Source organism: Carettochelys insculpta, chromosome 2 (genome assembly GCF_033958435.1).
Source record: "Carettochelys insculpta isolate YL-2023 chromosome 2, ASM3395843v1, whole genome shotgun sequence".
NCBI lineage: Eukaryota > Metazoa > Chordata > Testudines > Carettochelyidae > Carettochelys > Carettochelys insculpta.
Window position 1 is genome coordinate 130,954,123 of NC_134138.1, and position 21,888 is coordinate 130,976,010.

Sequence of the window (21,888 nt, forward strand, 5' to 3'; positions counted from 1 at the left end):
TATGTTTAGAGATTATAGAAAATACAATTATTCAAACCCTGCAAGAAAACTTCTATATTACAATAAATGACCTGTCACACAATTATAGTCAGTGACTTAAAATGCATGTTATCACTTCTTGAATCATATAGGACATAGCAATGTGAGACTGTCAGCGAAACATGATAAATTACATATTGACTTTAGTCTTCATGGATTTCAGCAAATGTAAAACAAAAGCTTCACACAGTATCTTCAGTACTTTTAAATAGTAAGTCTACAGACAGCTGCATTTACAAATATTGTTTTCATTACTAACAAACATACTCATAGATGACCACATCAGGGTGTAGTCTGTCACCAGAATAAAAATCCACTTAAAAATGAAGGCATACATAATACAATGCCACAGTCATTTTATCAGTATTTCATTTCAGAACGCATCCAGCTGGATTAACATGGACATGTCTCACAAAAGTGAATTTCTTTAATGTAATTTTACAGTATACTAATGAAACATGAAATTTTAATGAATCAACGGTCAAACAGAGAATTCATAGTGCAAACACTGCACTCCCAAATCATTGCAATATGCACTTGAAATTGACTGTTTTCTTCAGGAACACTTGTTCATTTTTCTACCACACCTCTGTTCTCAAAAAGTTTGCAGTTAGTGAGCTTGGCAATCTTTGAATGAACTGGAGTTTGCTGTAGCTCTGCTGTAAATCCTTCCGGTGACACCAAATTCCTTCTCTTACTCTATGACCAAAGGGAAGTAGAATCGACTTTAGCTGCTCTTCTAATGCTAGATATGAGGTAAGTTACAAAATCTTTTTCCTTTTCTTTGCCCATTGCTCGCAAGTATTTATCTTTCTATAGAAGTATCTTTAAACTGATTTGTACAAGAATGTCTTTACTAGGCGGAAAGTTAAAGAAAGCATGAAGATCAAGAGCAGCAATACTCGGTGTTCAGATTTCAAACGTTTATAGTTCAATAAAAAGTCTTCTGTAAAGGATAGCCTTAGTCATCAATATTTCCATAAAGAGAAAGTTACTGTTCATGTTGCAACAAATACAAATAGTTGCATTAAAACATTTACATTAAGGATACCTTCCTACTTACAATTTGCTTTAGTTACTACTGCAGTTATGATTAGAGATCATAATCATGATTTTTGTATTTGCCCATTGTGCTAGGCCCTTCCTCAAACTTACAAATGTGTTCCAGTCCCAGAAGAGTTTACAATCTATTCCTACTCTGTTGTAAATACAGTATAATGTATTTATCATTATCAATAAGAGTTTAATAACCTGATATCTGCTAGCAACAGATTTTTCCCTTTTGGGGTATTCACTCTTTAAATTTTAGGAGCTATTTAATAAAAAGACAAGTCAAAAGTTAGAAAACCTTTGTAAAAGGTAAACAAATTTATTACTGAACTACACTTGTATTCTTAAAAATGCAAAAATTAGCTACTTATAAAACATAACCCATTTAAAAACTCATACAAAACTTTCTATTTTATATGGGATATAAAAGGATGAACGTGCAGATTTTTTTTTTAAATATCAAACTTTAGGGCTACATTTCACCGAAGGAACAAATGGTTTGTATTAAGTAAACATTTTCTGCCTATTTTTACCACCATCTTTAAGACTTCAGGACTGTTTTCACTTGGTAGAGTTTGAAAAATCATGTTTCCTTTTGTTAATGCAATCTGTGAAGGTGTCAACATCTTACAGTGAACATCCACATGTAGCATGTCATTAAGAAAGATCTCCTATAAAAATAGGTAACATTTGCTTACAGAAGTAGAGTCAACTTTAATCTACACTTGTTGACATAGGATAATATGAAGCAGATAATCTTTTTTTTATCCCTATTTCATACTGTAGGACTAACTATATCAAGTTGTATAACAAAACCATGACCTAAAGGACTCAATGAAAACCCAGCCATTTTAAAGAAGAGGTAGATGTTCATATCAGAAACCATTATATTTACTTTCCACCACTGAATTACAATAATATTGCCATTCTCATATTACTAAAACTATACTACCATAAAATTTGTATTTATCAGTTCATCATGAGGTTGTGTTCAGCATTACTGAGTTCAAAACATCCTATTTTCCATGATTTACTTTACACTGAATACAAAATAAAAGTCATTTACTTGGATCTCTTTAGTATAAATAAAGAATACTGTATGCTAATATTTAGCATATTTTAGCTTAGTATTTTGACCACTAATACAAGGCAATTGACTATAAGCAATAAAATACTTACAATTTAAGTATTTGGGAATGCTAAAACTCCTTTGATAGTTTTAGCTGATCTACTTCATGGTATTTGCAAATTTTAGTTAGGATTTTATATTTAGAATTCAACTTCTAAAGCATACATCTCATTAACAAAAGGGATTTTTACCCCTTTAATTAAAAATTACTCTGCTAAATATAGAGAAAGCAATCAATAGAACTTGCAATATTATTTTTTCATGTTTGTGAAACAGAACCGTGCATCTGTGTTACCAGAACACGTCATCTAGAAACAGAAGAATGTACATGATCTGATCTTAAATCTAACACACATTGAAGCTTGGTTCAAAGGCAGTTCTAGTGACTTCAGTAGGCTTTGAATCTTACCTTTACATAAGAAAGTTAGTCCTCACTCTCATTAGAGCTCCTACAACCAGACATGTGAAAACCAAGTATGTTTGTAAAAGAGAGAGTATTAACAGTATATCTAAAAAATATTATCTGCTCTTTGAGAAGATACCATTCCTAGCTACATTTCATCTCAGATAAAAATGTATGTATTGACTGTTATCCTAAATCATATTTAAGATTTGGAAGGTAAGATTTAGAGCAGAGAGAATAAATTGTAGTGTTCCCCATTCCTGGCACAAAACCTTTAAAAAAAATGGATTAGAATTTAGAGTAGTTAAATAATGACAAATTACAGAAGAGAAATTAAACTTCTTTTACTAGCAACACTCACATAGGGTGAAAATGTAACATTTTCAGGAATGCTTATTAGGGCTCTCCAATTAAATTTTACTGCCCCATTAAGTGAATAATTATGTATGTTAATTGCAAGACATATGAAATGTAATTATTTACCAGGGAAGCAATTTGCCAAAGACTTTTAGAGGTACAAATCAAAGGAAAACTCTGCACCAATGTATAAAATTGGAAGAGAATCTGTCTTTTGTCTTGTACAAAAAAGACCAGCTTTAAACAAAAATATTAAGTATTACATCATAGAAGCCATAGTTTGAAGTTTTAGCACTTTTAATTTATTTCAGAGTATGTTTTATAGTTTACCCTTTGTTTTGATACTTTTCCAGTTAAATTGCATCACCACGAGGCAACATCACAGAAGAACTGTTTAAAATGAAAATGCCACTATTTGATATCATATACATTAACTGTAATGAAAACGAAGCTCAGCAAGCTCATTTGCTGTGAAAATATTCACTCTTATATCCATTAAATACTTAAACCTGGAAACAGAGGAGAATGCTGTCATTCTTACTGATCAAAACAGGGGCCAGGAAGACAAGAGAGCAGTGGTCCAATTCCAAAGTCTTTACTCTGGGTATAAGCTTTGAAGTCCATGGACAGAGTCAATCATATTTGATACAACTCCAAGTCACAAGGATGTGACATATAAGGTGGACAAAATGCAGGGGGATTTGGGGATCATGGAATTGCTCAGATACCAGCTGATTGAGCTGCATTCAATTATTTTTTCAAGTCAATTTCCTGTTACCTAACATACGCTCAACTCCTTTTCAAATCAAAGGATTTGAACCCTGCTCAAACACTCTTCTGTATATCAGTGTACACGCTGACAAATATTTTTTCTCTTTTCAGGGCTAATTCTGCAATGAATGTGGATGGCACTCAGTTGCTCAGAAGATCTAGTCCTTTACCATTTAATAAAGTATTTAGTCATATTTCAGTTGATTCCCTATTTCTTTCAGCATACTGAATTTCATAGTGGTATAGATAAATTCTGAAAACACAAATTGCTTCTTTTTGGATCTCAGTAAAGTTTTACAGTGAAGTGATCTATTGAATCTTGATTCTGACAGTTTTATTGATAAACATTATTGAATTTGTGTGTAAAGTACATTTGCATTTTAAACTTGTAAATGTAGTTTAAAAGCAAACATCAATTCAACATCATTGCTATAGAATAAAAAGAAGGTTAACACAAGTTCAAAGACCATGGAAGAATGAATACTTGCATTTATCTAATTTAAAAAGTGTTTTTAAAACTGTGGATAAGATGCAAAGCCTTTGTCTACCCTAATTATTTAAAAAAATGAAACTATAAAATCACCATTGCAATTGTAAGTTAGCAATTGCTGATAAAAAGTGCCATATTTAAAAGTTTTTTTTTACTTCCTATATCATTAGAAGATAAAAATTTAAACTATTGCCTGTTCACTATTATAGTAGGATTACTCCTTAAAATGTGTGCTCTTATAATCAATTTTCATAAGCCTGAACCTGTCCTATAGTATGACCATTTGGAATACAAAAATGGATTTTTTTCAGTAGCTTCATTGTTATCTTATACCTCTACAAATCTGCAACACCCTTTGTAAGTAGGCAAAATATTTTATTTCAATTATTCCATATGCATTAAAAGTCTACACCGACTCATTATAGAAAGTTATATTGTAATTTTTCCATTTATCAAGGAAATAAAAAAAGAGTGAATATAGATATCAGGAAGGTAGACAAACCACATATCTAAACATACTGAAAAACACAAAAAGTGAACATAGGTTTTAATCAGCACAAAGAGGGGAAGTATTGGAAGGAGAAAAAAAATACGTTGCTATTTACAAAAACACACAATTTTATCTTCAAAAGTCCTTGTCCAGAAAAAGAGCACTAACCTCAAGGGATTCTTGCCTAAGTATGGACATGCAGTATTTTACCTCGAAGATACAAAAATGTCAGGTGACAAACCCTCAAAGAATTTTCTTATTATATTTTATGTAAACCTTAAGAATTTCTTATGTTTGTTTTGTTAATTGAATTCTGTGCATTAAGTGCATGCTTTTTCTCAGGTTTCCTTTTAGAGAGTGATTAGGACAGCATATGCTTTTTAGCATAAATGTAATCAAAACAAACATGGTATGTTTCTAAACACTTGTTAATTTGGCTTGTAGTCAGAAGTGGGTTTGAAAGCAAAAACAGAAAACTTTGTAAAACATGATGTGCTTAATGAATCAAATATGGAAAGTTAAAAGAAAACATTTTTTTGCATATCTAAAGTACTATATGTATACAGTCCATATATCCATAGCAGTGTTAAGATAACAGGAATTACATATTGCACATATGATACTGTGGCACTTATTAAAAGTGTCAGAACACCTCATTTTGTAAAACAATTACACACACACACACACACACACACACACACCCCTACTCATACTATATCACCAACAGCAGTTTAATCAAAGTAGAAGCATCAACCACCAGGACTATTATTTTTTTCACTGTTACATTACACACTTGGAAAATGGAATCTAGTCTCACTTACAGGGTAACAAAATGAATTGCAACATGGTTCAGAGTGAAAAATGCCTTTATTAGCTATGAGAAATTAAATTTGAGGGGGGAGGACTACTTTGTTGTATTGGGGTAGATATTGTTAGGATATCACTTTAAGAAGAAAAACATTACGTGAGAAATAAATTTGTTAGAAAAGAGACTGGCCAGACACTACCTTCACTAAGTTGTTGTATGCACTTGTGAAAGCAATTTTGTACCCATGAATTCTGTTTATGGAAACTAACTCACGTCGGGTGTAGCATGAATAAATGGTGTGGACATACGTTTATTCTGAATAGTAGCATTAAAACAGTGTTACCAGAAATTAAATTCTGTCTAGCTTTAGTAGTACTAAGATTGTCCTGTGTTGATTTTCCCAAACTTTGAAATACTATGCAGACAGAATAATCCTGAAACTAACATCTCAGATTGTTTCTTTATATTTACAATAAAGGCACAAATTTTGGGCTGAAATTGACCAATGGACTCCAAAATTTATTCACTACAGGTGAAAAAGCATGGCCCCACTGAAGTTAATTGCAAAGCTACTCGATCTCAGTGTAGTCAGGATTTCATCTGTTTTTGAAGGTAATTCTACCAAAAACCTCCACACACAGACAAAATATTAAATACAACTATAACATTTGATGACTACTTCTCTCGTACAGCCATTAACTTTGTAGTTAGTGAACGCTAATTAAAGCATTTCACCACTTTAAATAAGCCCTTATCCTGCAGATGCTCTAATACTTGAAACATTTTAATGGCAAATCTAATTTTGGGATTGGGGCATAACAGACTGCAGAGCTGTTTCTAAAAAATGCTGACATTTGAGCAAACGTTCCCAAAGAATGCTTGCTTGATTTGAGGACTGACATTTCCTCTCTCTAACTTGCTTAACTAAAAAATAGGCATGCAGGCCAAATGCTAGAGTACCCCAAGGCAGCAGTTCATTACTTTCAGTTGCCACTTGTGAATACTTTTTCTGTCTTTCTATTTTGACATGCACAATATTTTAGCTGATTTCAGTCATGTTGCATGAGAGGATGACATACCTTAAAAGATTAAGTTTTCCCATCTGGGACTATTCCAGAAATCAGAACTTTATAGCACCTCAACCTTCTTCATTCTCTATGCTTCTGCATTATCAATGGTAGCTTTCTTTCTTATTTTATGTTTAACTAAAAGTAATACCAGGCTGCAGTTGATGGAAGTCAGCTTGCAATTGTCACCAGTCTTTCACTACAACTACAGGACTGCATCGCTCCATTGTCCATAATGCTCTGCTGCCATCTATTTGACAGAAAAATAATATACCAGAAACACCATAACTATTTTTCCTTCTCTTTCTATCAGAAGAGATCTTCCACTAAACCAGCTGTCAGTAGTAAAAAAAGTATTAAGTGATGTTTGTTTACTCTAAAGAACTTGGGTTGTTCCTTTCTCTAAATTTAAAGTACAATTTGGGCTCTATAAAACAAGTGCAAATGATACAAAGCTTAACTTCAAACCTAACTATTTTCCAATTTAGATCTTAGAAAATTTATACACAAGTCATTTTTACATGGCAATGCTTTCAATTTTTTTAAAATGATAGAATATTATTCATCACAAATTATATAGATTTAGTAAGTGCCCAGGTTTTGATTTCAGGTAGACTGATTAAAACCTGGTTCAACACCACTGCAGTCAATGTTATTCTGCTGTAAATTCAGCTGTTTCTGAACATTTAACACAAAAGAGTTCAGAATTCATCCCCAAATATTAAGTATAACACCACCACAAAAGGAGATTAAGAACAGTCATTAGTCATCAATATAAGGATAAAAACCTCTTCATCCATCAGAGCATGTAGTCCTTTTTATGTACTGTATTGTACAAAGAGGAGTTAAAGTCCTTTATTAGCATTTATAAGGTACTTCGCAAACAAAACAAAAAAGATTGCTGAAATTACAACTAACCAACGGACAATGCAGTATATAATCTTCTCAGCTAGCTGATCTCATTACTTATCTTTGCTATTTAACAATTTAACCATATGGAAAAAAGTTTTCCTTCAGAGCTTCATTTTTTTTGTACTCTGATAATTATTCAATAAAATTATCAGGGCTTCACTGTTTGCCTAATTGCTTTCTGATACCCTAAAATAACTTCGAAAAAACTCTTCAGTGTTCATCATAATAATGACGTGAAAAAGATCAGAGACTGAAAAAGTAAAAACCTAACAAATTATAAATGTGCGATACAAATTAAAATCAAAAGGATCCAAAAGTATGCACGCACGCACAAAGCATTTTGTCCATAACAAGGAAAATCATTACAGTGAGGTGCTGGGGGGAGTGAGAGAGGATTTGATCCGTAAAAATAATTCCTCAATTTGTCTCCCAGTGTGCATGGCCTGAAAAGTACTTGTTTCAGATTACAAAATAAAGATTTTGTATAACATTGGCTAAAGAAAATAAAAAAAAAAAAATCACTCTTCACACTTGCAACTCCTTGAATAATCCCATTATTTGTTTACATGTATTTACAGTGTTAGCAGACCACACATCTAACAATTACATTAATCTGTTCAAACCACGTGACAATTACATTTGAGTTACTAGAAATATTTTGGGTTTTAGATTTAGTTTATGCTAGCCCATGCATGCAACTATTATGGCTGGACTGATGGTATAAAATGCAAATAAAACATATCTTTGTGTGGTCTACTAGTTACAAGAGAAATTCTAATCAGCACCACCTTTTATCAAAATTACAATTCCTCCTAGACTTAAACAGGTTGTTTAAACAGTATGAAAATCCTGGGTGTTCCTCTCCTCCACTCCTATGTAAAATATGTGAGTATAAAGGAATTTTAAAATGGGTTTGCATTTTAATTAGATTGCTCAGAAATTCAATGAGAGTTTTAAAGTGAGACATAGGCAAAATGACACATCTTAAAGCTTTCAAAAGAAACACTAGAGCTCTATGCTGCCCTCAGCTGCATTAAAGGGTCTGACCTTCAAGAGCCCAGCCTTGGGACCCCAAACTAGCAAAGCATTTAAGCCTGTGCTTAAAATTAAATATCAAAATAATCTCCAAATAATCAATAAAAATACTTTCAATTAAGCACAGGCTTAAATGCTTTGCTGGATCACGACTGGAGTACTCAGCACTTAAAAAGATTCAGCCATTGATGCAGAAAGGTGGGGCTGATGAGGTTAAAAAGGCAAGGATAGTTTTCCTCCTGAAGCAGCAATGCTGCATCTTTCTTCAGAGAATACCAAAGCGTGTTAAGCGATGATCCTAAACAATGAAATGTCTCACATCCCAATTCCTCAAGAAGTTGTGGTCTGGAAACTAGTAGCACAAACCGCTACGAAAAGGCAGTACTAGCTAACAGATGGCTGTTGAGCACAGCGGCTTGGCAAAGCAATGTAGCACATTATGCCCCATATCATGGTGCCCTAGCCAAACCTATGGAATCCTATCCCAGTGAACAGGTTCCCTACAGCAAAAGTAGTCTACATTCAGGTTCCTACTGCTGCAGACATCAGTGGACTCTGGCCAATCAAATGAACTCCCAGCACACTCGAAAGATAACTTGACATCCGGTTTGTGATACCATAAAATATTCTATAAAACCTAACTGAAATTCTTAAATTCTACACAATTAAGATTTATTGGATTTTGTTTCTCTCTCGTGTACGGTACCCTTACCCCTAACAGAGGTGCCATTATTCTTGTTCATTAACTGGACTAGATTTTGTTACAGTGAGTGTTCCACAGCAATAGTCAAACTGCTGCTTTCACAACACCAAATATATAAGCCACCAACTTGGGCTTCTGAAAAAGCTCATAGCTAATTATACGGAAACTTAATAAAATACAAAGCACAATAATGTACAACCAAATGATCAGAAACATATTACTTTTGTATAGTGGATAATATGTAATTTATAGCTTAAGTAGCATATAGCTCTGGTTATTTTTGATAGTGCAGAAGGACATATTGGAATTTGCTAATGAAGGGTTTATCCTGCAAATCTTTCTCAAGCAAAACTGAACTCAAGTCAGAGGACGACTACGTAAGTAAGGATTCCAGGACCAGGACCAAGTCTGAATAGGTACTAATTATATAAACATCACCAATAAGTCTCAACTCCAGTATTCCAATCCTACAAATCACTTGCCCCTCCCCCCAATGTTTAATTTTAAATACAGAAGTAATTGCATTAAAATTGTTAATTTAGTGTGTGTTTGGGAAAAAAATCCAGTGGCTAAAGTGCCATCTTGAATTTACAGACACATATATATATCCCCAGTACAGAAGGTATTTTTAAAATTGTCTTGATTTAAGAAAACAGATGAGTATTAGAACCAATCATCAATCCTATTGCTTCAATGAGGTTACTCCCATGCTTCTAGCTAAACCCTTATATAAGTGGTTTCCAGAATCAGGGCCTTAACCAGAAGATTAGTTATAAAGAACTAAAAAGTAATTTAATCCAGCTGCCTACTGACCCACACCACTATTGGTAGAATTTATTAAAAAAAAAATCTTATTCTAGAACTTACAGGTTTTTAGAAAAATAAGCCAATTTGCAAATATTTCCTATGTATTATAGATCTATATTCCTCTGATACTCTAATTTTAAAATGGGAAGCATTTAAGCTTAGTAGCATGTTACTTCCCCCCACCCCAAACAATCATGCCCCAATGTTACTTTATATTGTGAGCTCGCATAGTTAATTATGTTTCATTGTTTGTTAACTTTAAAATTTACTCAGACGGTGCTAATTCCAACACTGATGAAGAGTAGACATCAGCAGGTGCCTACAAACCAAATGTGTATTTCCACTCATTGTGCCTAATATTGGCTTTTAGGCACCGAAGCATTAAAAATTAACCCAACTTACAAAAAAAGGAAATCAAAGCATGTATTTACATCTCCATTTTGCACAACATTGAAAAATTGAGTGAAAAATTCTGCCCACTACAAAAAAAAAGGTACCTTATATTCACAATCAGCATTTTATAACTACAGAGTACCTGAGTAGAAATAAACCCACTGAAATGTTATGCTAAAGTAACAAAGCAAACCCATTCTATTCTTATTTACCCAAGCTTTACAACAATGTATCTTAAAATTGGTTTCAATCGTTCCTTTAGAATCATGCCCATAATGTTGAAATTCCTCAATGTACTCTGAATTAGTTTTCTACTGCCTAAAACAGTCAGCTCAAGATGCTTTTAGGGGTTACCTTTATATTCTGACTATTCAAAGTAAACATTCACACTTACCAAAATATTCAAATTTAACACTGTATTAGTAAATGAGACAAAATAGAGATGCTGTTGCAGACAGGATAATATTTGCTATCAGAAGACAACTGGAGTTTTAAGCTTTCATCTTGTTTAGTCACATACAGTAAACCCCTGAGGTACAAGCAACCTAGTTGCACACATCTTGAGCTATTGCAACTGCTGCTCCTGACGGGAGTGGGAAAACTGTAGAGGGCACCAGCCCTGGCCAGTTTCCCAGCTCTGCCATCTGGTCCCTGACTCCCCTCCACTCACAGTAGCCAGGAAATTGACCAGGGCTGGTGCCTCCCGGAGTTGAGTGGAAATTTGACCTATGCAGGGGTTGCAACAATGCAACCCCCCCCAAGTCAGGGGTCTACTGCATTGATTCTTCCTTGCTTAGAGCATTTGAGTGGCAATGCAATTTAATGGAGAGAGGACAGTCCAAAGAGTCAGAAAACCAGTGATCTCCACACACTTAATAGTTCAACCTTTCCTACCACCTCACTTTTCCCCATTGCAAAACAGAGACAAGCTTCCCAAAGCACTGTGAGCTCTCTAAATGAAAAGTGCTTTGTAAGTGATACATATTATTATTTGGTCAATATTTTGGTATTATAGCCGAAGGGTGACAAACTCAGCCCTGATCCACTCTCTCAGCAACTGCATTTTAAAAAAAAAAAAAAAACCCACACCCCACAAAACTGGTCAGCTTCAGGATTTCAGCATTGCTTAACAAAATAATAGGCTATTTGTATTTATCTTGAAAGGCAGAAACAAGTTTCAGCAAACATTGGTTATAGGCATGTACTCTGGAGGTTTAAAAAAGTTAGTCTGTGTGTAAATAAGATCTAATGCAAGGGCCACTGGTGCATTGCCAGTGTGTCTGTGTTGCAAACATTAGGCACACTGGTTGCAATACATCAACCCATTTTTCACATTTTGCATATTTTATAGTATTTGTAATGTTATATTACATTTACATAGTTTACAAATTTTTTTTACAATAATTTATAAATATTACATAACATTTCATATTTGGCAACAAACACCAAAAATCAATGACAACAGCCCATAATCAGGTCACCTCCTTCTGACAACAGCACGTACACTAAAAGGGCTCCATTCAAACTCAGCGGAACTGGACAAAAAACAAACAAACAAAAACAAAAACTCCATTACAAACAAAACAGTTGCATCCCTCTGTACCACATCTGAATTTGACTTTAATCTGTTTATTGAAGACACATTTCTCTGTAGCAGTGTTATGCTGCCCTCGGATTTCAACATTGCTATCATAAGCAGATTACATACCACCCTGATTAATTTAAGTTGGCAACCGTAAAATACCTACAATTAATATTGCACTGTGATTCCATAGCACAATTAATACTGTTTATAACTATGTTTACCTAAAATAGATAAGTTGTTCACTGTTTTACACACACACACACACACACACACACAATACCCCCTCAATTAACCCAAGTGTCTGGCATTGAACAAATTCAAACTATATTTTGACTATTTGAAGGAAATCTGAATGTAATTAGTATACAGTATTTTCAAACACACGAGTTCATGGTGGTGTCTATAATACAGCCCTTAGAGTGGTACAGATGTACTGATGCAATAGCACCACTGTAAGGCTGTGGCATCACTTGCATCTGCCCGGCAAAAAATTTGTTGATGTTCAGGGTACTTAATACAGCAGCCCCCATGAAAGACCACATTTGCTGTGGCAAGTGAATGCATGAATGCTGCTTGGTCAGCTGGAGCACTATGCACTCATTGGAGGGTAGAAGTATTTTGTTGGCTGAAGTGCTGACAAACAGCAGGCACACTCACTGACTTTTAGCAACAGAGTCATGTCGACACAGCCTTCTCACTACAAGCTACACTGTGTACATATATCCTCAGATCTGTTGTCTGGATCTAGCTCACTCTACGCTAAAGTGAGAGCTCTCCCATCAACACAATTAAGCCACCTCCAATGAGAGGAGGTAGCTACGTCAGCAGGAGTAACTGTCTACTGACCTACTGCTGTGCACACTAACACTTATGCTGGCAAAGACTTATCCCGGTGAAATCTCTCAGCAACATCTATTTTGCCAATATAAGCGGTAACATAGACATGGGACGTGTTGCGGGGGGGGGAGGAAGGAAGTTAGGAGAACACACTTCAGTTAATCAAATACATACATAAAACAATCTCTGCTTGGCATTTGGAGTCAACACACAGTAACCAATTACACCTACTGATTCTACCCAAATAAAAAAAAAAAACCCTGCATGGTTAGAAATGACAATTCATGATATAGCAGTGTTTAAAGACCTGAGAGGATCTGAGATTAGACTACTAGCATAACAGCTCTGGAGTGAATGGGCTCCTGCTACTGAACACCCTCAATGGAAGTGACATACCCCATTCAGCATGAAAACAGGCAAAATTACACACTAGATAATTTGTTCCTACTCTGATATTACATTAAGTTTACTGTTTCTATTAACTAGCAGAATTTCAGTCATTCATCTGTGACTTTCTCCAACATCAGAGCAAAGCAGCCTCCCAATGACCTACTCCATGAGTCACAATCTCACTGTTTACGATTGAGAAAAATGGTCTTCTGTCAGTATTTCCCAGACTGCTGTGGGTTCATTCCAAGAACCAATTTCATCTTCATTGGTTTCCTGTAGGAAACCAGACCAACTTCCTATTATTTTATTTTCCTTACTTTCAGCATGGCTCACATAAAACTAACTGGAAGTGAGAGTGATAGAAAACTTTCTTCTACATATACACAGGCCAACATAAACACCAGCAGAAAACACTGTGGACGTCATTGATTCCAAGTGACCAGAATACAAAGTAAGCTAAGATTAGAACTTTTTCTCTGAAAGAACACCACACAAAAAAGTGTTAATTTAGATAGGCTACGATTAAAGAAAGCTCTTCTGAATTCATGTACTGATGAGTATGGTCACCATTTTTCATAGACTTATTATGAAGGAACAGCTACTCAGTGTCAGCTGTCTTCAAATATTTGGCATTGATGAACCAGCATCAAATTAGCTTGGTAACACGAAAGTTTTTTTTTTAATTGTGAACATTTAAAAATCTAACACGTTTCTATTTCATTTTTATAACTTATGAGATCAGTCATTAGTTGTGGTCTTAAGGCATGGCTTTCTTGGTCTAGCTTAGGCTGCGCCTACACTACGAGACAATCGAATTTATATCGATTTTCTAATACTGGAATTTATAAGCTTGATTTTGACCATCCTCACTTCCACTGTGCTCCCCACAAAGTTGAGTCATTGCTGCCACATGAAAATTGGCTAAAGTCGACTGTTGCAGTAATGCCTTGTGGGAAGCCCTCTCACAGTTCGCTCATCCCTGTAGCATGCTGGGTACACTCACTGGTCTTGACATCATCTTCACTCATTGCATTTTCCTCATTCCCCTCCCAATCCCTGAAAATATGTTGATCCCTGGAAATAATATAGAGACTTCAAAATTAGAAGAAATAATTTTTGGTTTCCTCATGCATTATATTGCCAACATAGGTGCAGTGATTGTATTCTCAACTAGCCATCCACTGAGTATCCCACCTCCCATCATTGCATGAATGTGATCCCTGAAAACAATGAAGGGGTCCAGAACATTTCCTACATTGAAAAGAATAAAGAATTTTTGGTTTCCCCAAACACTATATTGGTGTTGGGGAGAGTCTTAATGCGGGGTCCTGGACTTTTTTTTTTTCCTTTAAAGTTAGAAGAAAGAGAATAGAGAAGTGCAGGGGAAAAAATTTTTGGTCTCCTCCAGCATCAGCAAGCCTATGAGTGAAAGGGTGGGGGGAGTCAGTGGAGTAGTTCCTTCCCCTGGCAGCAGCAAGCCCCTTAGCCGCTAGGGTAGACTTTCTCCCAGCAACAGCAAGCCCAAGTAAGGGCCAAGGTGGGGGTGGTTCGGTGTAAGACCAGTTGAAGAGATCCTTCAACATCAGCAGCAAGCCGCTTGGCCGACAAGGGAAATTTTTCCCCAGCAGCAGTGAAGCAGGGTATGGGCGAAGCAGTGGGCGTGCTCGGTAGTTGGGGGCGGGGAGGGCCAGTTGTGGTGGTCCTTCCCCATGGTGGCAGCAAATCCCCCAGTATTTTGACCGGTGTGGGGAGACTTCCCCATGGCGGCGGCAAAGCCCAGAATATCTTTCCCGCCCTTGAAGCCCTAAACACGTGACTGGCAGCATGGTCAGCACCGAACAGCAGACACATTCTTTTACTGAGATGGCGACTACCATGTGATATGGCTGAGTGTGGGAAACACCCAGACGGTGTGGTACCTGTGGGGTAGGGAAGGGGGTTCACACAAAAATGTAAACCACTGAGAAGAAGTTTCTTGGCGTGGTATGCAAGCACGACCCCCATCACAGGCTTATTGACACGTGGTATGGCAAGGCAGGGGCTAGCACCAGGCAGTGCAGAAAAAAAATCATCAAGCGTACAGACAGAGCCACGAACTCCCCACAGGGGCTATTTGAATGGGTAGGTGCACTCACACCTCTTACAGCATGGAAAGAAAGAAGCCATTTCACAGGCTCTCATACTAACATAAGCCCACAGCTAAAAGGCTCACTGCTTCGGCTTGGAAATTTACACTCTTCCTGTTACTGGAGAGCAGCAGTCAGAGCAAAGCACTGTGATGGGCATGACGTGTTACATATGGGACACCTCTGGAGGCTAATAAATTCAAGTTTAATACGTGGTGCTTCCACATTGGCCTTTAATCGAACTTCTGAATTCGAGCTTGATCAGATAACTGCGATTTTGTAATCTTGAGATTAGTGCACCCAAAAATCGAGCTAATTGCCTTTGCAGTGAAGACAGTCACATGCTAAAAATCAAGCTAACTGATCTAAGTTCGATTTTATCTCATAGTGTAGACGCAGCCTTCGACGTAAGAGTTTGACAGAAATTAGGGCAAGTCAAAACAGGGCCTAATTTATGCAACTCCAGCAAGATGAATGCAGAAAATGGAGTTAACGTACCTTAGATCGAGGTGCCATGGGGTCTCCACTGCAGGGAGTCAAATGGGAGAAACTTGTATTTCAACTTCCCTCACATTTCTTGTTCCTGTGGAGTACTGAGTCAGTGTGATCGGCGGTCCATTTGTCACATTCACCTGACCTGCTACACCGACCCAGGGATCAGTCGCTGCAGCGTCAATCCCTTGATAAGTGTAGACATACCCTTAGCTCCCTACACTCACTCCTGGCCTTAGACGAGGGAGACAGAAAGTACCTGATCCACCATTGTTTCCTAATCACAATTTTGCTACCCTACAGTTAAGAATAGCCTGTGGATCCTAATTTATCAGGCAGAACTAAAGAAGCAAATACGAATGATTTCCCATGGTAAATGCAACTATATTTGATTACTTAAAGAGAATTCTGTAACTACAATAAAGGTGCAGTTTTTATTTCTATTTTCTCAATGTAACATAGGCATTAGGCAGCTGCCCATGTCACAAAACAGAAAATTCACAGTGTTACTCACATCACTTTCCTGAACTCACAGCAGATTAGTATTTCAAGGTAAAATTACTAATGCATCTCTAGCTGTAAATTCAACCCTCTGACAGTTTTAACAATTTTGCATTTCACCTTCAGAAAAATTATATGGCACTAACTCAATTTACACCTCCCATTCTTTGAAAGGGCACTGTCTATCTCAAAACTAGCAGAAGCAGAACCTTTCACTGATAGGGATACACAGCTGCTTGGAATTACAAAAAAGTGGAGAAGTTACTTTTCATGAACATATACAAACTGCAAATGAAGGAAGATCAATAAAACTGGGTATAAAATGAATTTGAACCATTCTGCTCAGTATTGTCAGAAAAAAAAAATCAACATTTCTACATCAAGGATTAACTGATTTTATTTAAAGAAGAGGCTGTGAAACTAATGGTTATTTTGGATTCTGTTCAAGGCGGTGTTCTGTCAATTAATACCTGAAGGTTAGTAATGTATCCAGGATTTCAAAAGAGAAAAGAGAAAAGTGTGTCAAGGAGAGAAAAGGTTAATTTTTTCTTTTGGGAAAGATCACCAGGGACAACAGTGACCTTGAAATGCTCATTTCTAGGTATTCTCTTCTGCATAAGTAAAGGATTAAACAAAGTCAGTCTATTCCATTCAGAAAAAGACTTTGTGACACTATGACACTGTAAATGTTTTGTTATGGCACGCACTTACATTTAACAAATGAGTTGCAATAACAGATGCAACTCATACTCACTAAAAGTGATTTTCAAAAACTTAGTATTGGTGTCTCTTTTCACACAGCAAGCCTCTGAGTGTACCCACCACACACACACGCACACACAAATTGTGGGGGATAATTTATTTCAGTGAAGGTCAGTGTTGTGCACACCCCAGAGCTCACTGTGCATAATCCCCATCAAACCATCTTTCGGCCCATGAGGGCTCACAATTCCCAGTGTGAGAATCCCCATACTAAAATTTGCAAATACCAGGGAAATAAAGATAAAATAGTGAAGGGTCACTCCAAAGCATTCCAAAACAGAAGCCATCATAGGCATGGAGTGTAGGCAGGGGTGGGTGGTCCTGCAGAACTCTCCAGGTTTTCTACCCAGCTTGCCTGGGCCCCAGGACAGATCCCCCAACTCCATGTCCCAGGTTCCAAACGACCCGCTTCTGGGTCCCACCAGCCCCGACGCTTTTCAGAAACCTGTGGACTCTGTAATCCGCCATTGCCAGGATCCAGGCTGCTGCGCCCTGGGGCTGTGACAACCTGGGGGCTCTGCGCCCTCCTCCAGCTGTTAAGTTACCAGCTCTCTGACCAGAAAGACTGGACACCATTTGTGGCAGTGGTGTCTGGTCCAGGAGAACTGGTAACTCCAGGTGTGATCCCAGCGGCAAGCAGTGAGGAGACCAAACAGTTGCAATTCCCCCCCACCCTAAAAATAAAGTGCCACTGGAAACCAGCAAATCAAAGGGCAGAGTACTGGTGGACAGGGAGGAAGGGCTATCCAAAAGACGCCTGGTGAGAGGCTTGGGGTGAGGCATAATAGGAAATTAAGCTTTTCAACTCACATGCTTCAGATCACTACTGAGAACACCACTCAGCTATTTGGAAATTTTTAGTGAGGTTCACGCAAGTCATCACATATATAAGCTAAAAATAAAATATTACTTGCAAAGTGTTTTGGTTAAGACACAAACCAACAGTGTGCAAGTCTTCTATTAGGGTTTCCTTTCGGGACATTTTGAACCCAATGTTATTTCAAATGGTGAAAAGATTAAGCCTCAGAAATTGGGGACAATGTTGGCAATGCCAATTTAACGTCACAAGGCCACTTGAGGTTTAATTTTACATTCAATACGAAAACTGGAACTGTATTCAGCACCATAGCAAGTTCTATTAACTTGATTTAAAAGCAGTGCTCACATCAAAACTAACAATTGTGGAAGTGCTAGCTGCTCAGTGGATTACAATTATGAATAGAAACACAGAGCACACAATCACTAGCCATTCCAAATTCTCGGTTGCTGAAGTCACTTACTTTGACATGACTCTGAGCTCCTAAGTTGTAGATTTCAGTGGGTTTCACTTCATTGATGATCTTCACCAGGCAAGTACTGTCTGTGAGATCCCCGTAGTGCAGCTTCATGTCTTCAGATTTCAAGAATATACAGTTAGATTAACAAAAGTAATATATGTTATTTCTCCAAACACTACAGTGTTCTTAGTTATTGTCGTATACTAAATTTTCAATTTAAAAATACACACAGGTCAGGTAAGAAATTGATTATATATCTTTTAAATTAAAAACAAAAAGATTAATAATAATTACACAAGTTGTTAACACCACCTTATATTAAATTGACAACCTTTACGATACTTGCTTTACCTACTGAATTTTTTTCAGTGAGGATATTTAAACTCAACTGGCCAGCTTCTCTTATTCTCATCTATTAACACAAAACTACTTAGTCTGGGTTTAAAACACTTAGGGAGAACATTTAATATTCTGAATGACTTTTTAAAATCAAAATCAAATTCAGAGTTTAGCAGTCACCATTAAAACTTCGATAACTAAGTTTTCAAAAGCAACTAGTGAATTTAGATCCTTGTTTTGAAAGCCCAACTCTTGACATGTCTCACTTTTTCCTCAACAACTTTAAATAGTCATTAAAAAGAGGAATTGAAAAAGTGAAAGAGCAAAATCTGCCTGCAGCATGCTTTTTCAGACCGAACCGTTGTCTATTCTCACAAAATATTCAGATAAAAGAACTTATTCCAATGCACCAACTTCAGTTCTCTTACTCTATTAACCTTGATCAAGTGTGTAACTTTGAATAGGTGTTCAAATTTTACTATATTTTTGTCAGCTACTATAACCAAATTACAATGCAGAGCTGGAATGCCTTTTTAAAAAGAGCCCCAAACGCAAGAAAAAAGTAAAATGTTCTAAGCTATAGTATTTCATACAAAGTAGTCTTCCATTTTATTAATTAAAGACAACTACCCTCAAAATATGTTTTACTCTAGTGCTGTTTCACACAGAGAGCTTTTCAGAGTCTGGCAATCTCATATAGTTTTTAGTAGCATTAGCCATTTACTTATACACCTTTACTGATCATGTTGGTGTGAGAAAACCCCATAATCAAAACTTGTACTGAGCATAAGATGCCTCCCTAGCCCTGTCTCAAAGGATTACTTTAAACATCTGGGCATTTTTTCCAGCCAAATCAGAAGTATAAATTTTCAAGTCAAATTTTGATCTGAATACTGCTTCCATTTCTTACTATGATAGAACTTCTACTAGGAAGACAGACAAGAATAGCTAGCTGATGAACAATCTTGGAACAGATCTCAACTCTCCAATGGAAAGAGACATTTGCAGTGACTATAGGCTAGTATGCTTTAAAAACAATTATTACATCACTGATAGAAGACATTATGAACAATCTCAAGGTATGTAGAATGAAAGATGACTGTCTAGACAAAACCTTACTTCCTTCAATGTGAGCCTGTGGATTCTTGTAGAGATGCTCAATCCGTCCAGTGTTGAATGAACTAGATCGGCGAACAATTCCATGCACCTGTAATTTAAATGGGAACAGAAGGATAGAAAAAAGAAATAGGATTTTTGTGATATCTTGACATATAATTTAAAAACCACTTTTTTGGAACTCTGTGGTAAAATGATCACATACTTTCAGCAAGCTTTAATTTGGATTTTTAAAATAAATAATTGGGTAATAAAGAGAATTTGTAAGATAGCTCTAGCTTTATTCAGCCCATTCGTAACCAAAACAGAAAAGTGGACAATCTTGCACCTGATACCATTGACCCTTGCTCCTAAATTGAAGGCAAAAAGCTTGTAGCATTTAAAAGCCTAAATTTGTCAATATCTTAGCACAGAGTACTTGGTTTTGAGGCCCCTGGTGCTGCCTTCATTGTTCAGATAGCCTAAATAGGTAATATCCTCCCATTAATTCCAGTGCACATCACAATTACATTGTGCAGACATTTGATAAATTCTGTCAATTACTCAAGACCCTGGTATGTTCAAAATGCAGAAACAGAACAGCATCTTGCTCCAAATTCCTGACTCAATGTTCTGAGGTAGAGGAGAAAACAGGGTAACGCACGTTTAAATGGAGAAAGATAACTTCCCTGAATAGGCCATGATATGTATGTCTGAAAAAAAGTCATTAGCTGGAACAAGAACAGGTCTGCCTGACATTACAGAAAAGCCAGTTTGTGTTTAAACACACTAGCAAAATTGTTCGAAAACTGATCTGACTGGCTCTTTACATAAAGATTGCTCCACAATGGTGGCACAGTTTGTGAGGCAGTTCAACAAGTGCTTCTTGAGCATGTGGAAGCTTCAGCTTTATACACCTGACTTGTTTCAGTTATTTGTGAAGTTTCCCCATCACAATTTGAGGCAACTTGCTTGCTTGTGTTGGGCCATCTCTCTTCTCCTGTCATCTCCCACACACAGATCAACTTGTGGTCCAGAGCACTGAACCACCTGAACAAAGCTTCTCGATGGCAAGGGCTAGTTATACCTTCAGTAGTCTCATTTTGTTCTGTTCTGAAAAACTGACACCTATACACCCTAAGAACTGGGTTGTATAACCTAGCAATCCAGTGTTTCAAAAGTGTTTTAATCTACTTGAATTCATAAATGAAATTTTGGAAACAGACCCTTTAGGGTCTTTTCATGCCCAAAAGACATTGATTTGCCAGTACAGCCTAAATTTGCTCAATTTTTAGTCAGCCTGAAAAAATTGATATAGAAATATGGTGTTTGCAGGTATAAAGACCAAGAGAAAGGTCTCCAAAAACTGGACCATTGAGTTTTATTGTTTCCATTGCATCACACATTTGTGTAGTACTCAAAAAAAATTTCTTGCTAAGAATTCGCATTCTGCTGTCTTTTTTCAAGAACTTGTCTGAAGTTCTTTTTGTAAGCAGTACGATTTTAGTAAAATGCATAATGTCACTATGCCTATGTAGTGTTTGTACAAAATGCTGAAAATTTCCTGTTTGCTAACTCGACATGTTTTGTTTGTCTACACAGCAATCACCTTTACTTTCTACCAGCAGAAGACTTTTCAGTTTTTGTCTCAGTAAACAGAAAAGCTCTACAATTTTCTGGGAAGCAGAACATTTTGATGTCAACTCCTGATTGATGTCATCTCTTCATTATCAGAATCTGAATTCAGCTACATTGAAGTTCATGTTTACACAAACCATAGACCAGTAGTCAAGCACTGCCAGCTCAAAGCTTGATGAAAGACTGTATTTGCAGAATAAAAAAAGCAGTCAAATAGCACTTTAAAGACTAACAAAATAATTTATTAGGTGAGCTTTTGTGGGACAGACCCACTTCTTCAGACCATAGCCATACCAGAACAGACTCAATATTTAAGGTACCGAGAACCACAGACAGTAATCAAGGAAGACAAAAATCAGAAAAAAAATTATCAAGGTGAGCAAATCAGAGAG

The 21,888-nt window shown here is 36.5% G+C and overlaps 1 protein-coding gene across 1 annotated transcript in view; it reads right to left on the bottom strand.

The window, feature by feature from the left end:
* The window catches only part of GMDS (GDP-mannose 4,6-dehydratase), a 582,288-nt gene that overhangs the window by 443,904 nt on the left and 116,496 nt on the right, over positions 1–21,888 (bottom strand). Inside the window, exons 3-4 of the mRNA XM_074987762.1 lie at positions 19,883–19,970; positions 18,428–18,537 (exon numbers count right to left, since the gene is read on the bottom strand). Of these exons, the coding sequence (XP_074843863.1) occupies positions 18,428–18,537; positions 19,883–19,970 (198 nt within the window). The remainder of the gene's footprint in view (positions 1–18,427; positions 18,538–19,882; positions 19,971–21,888) is intronic.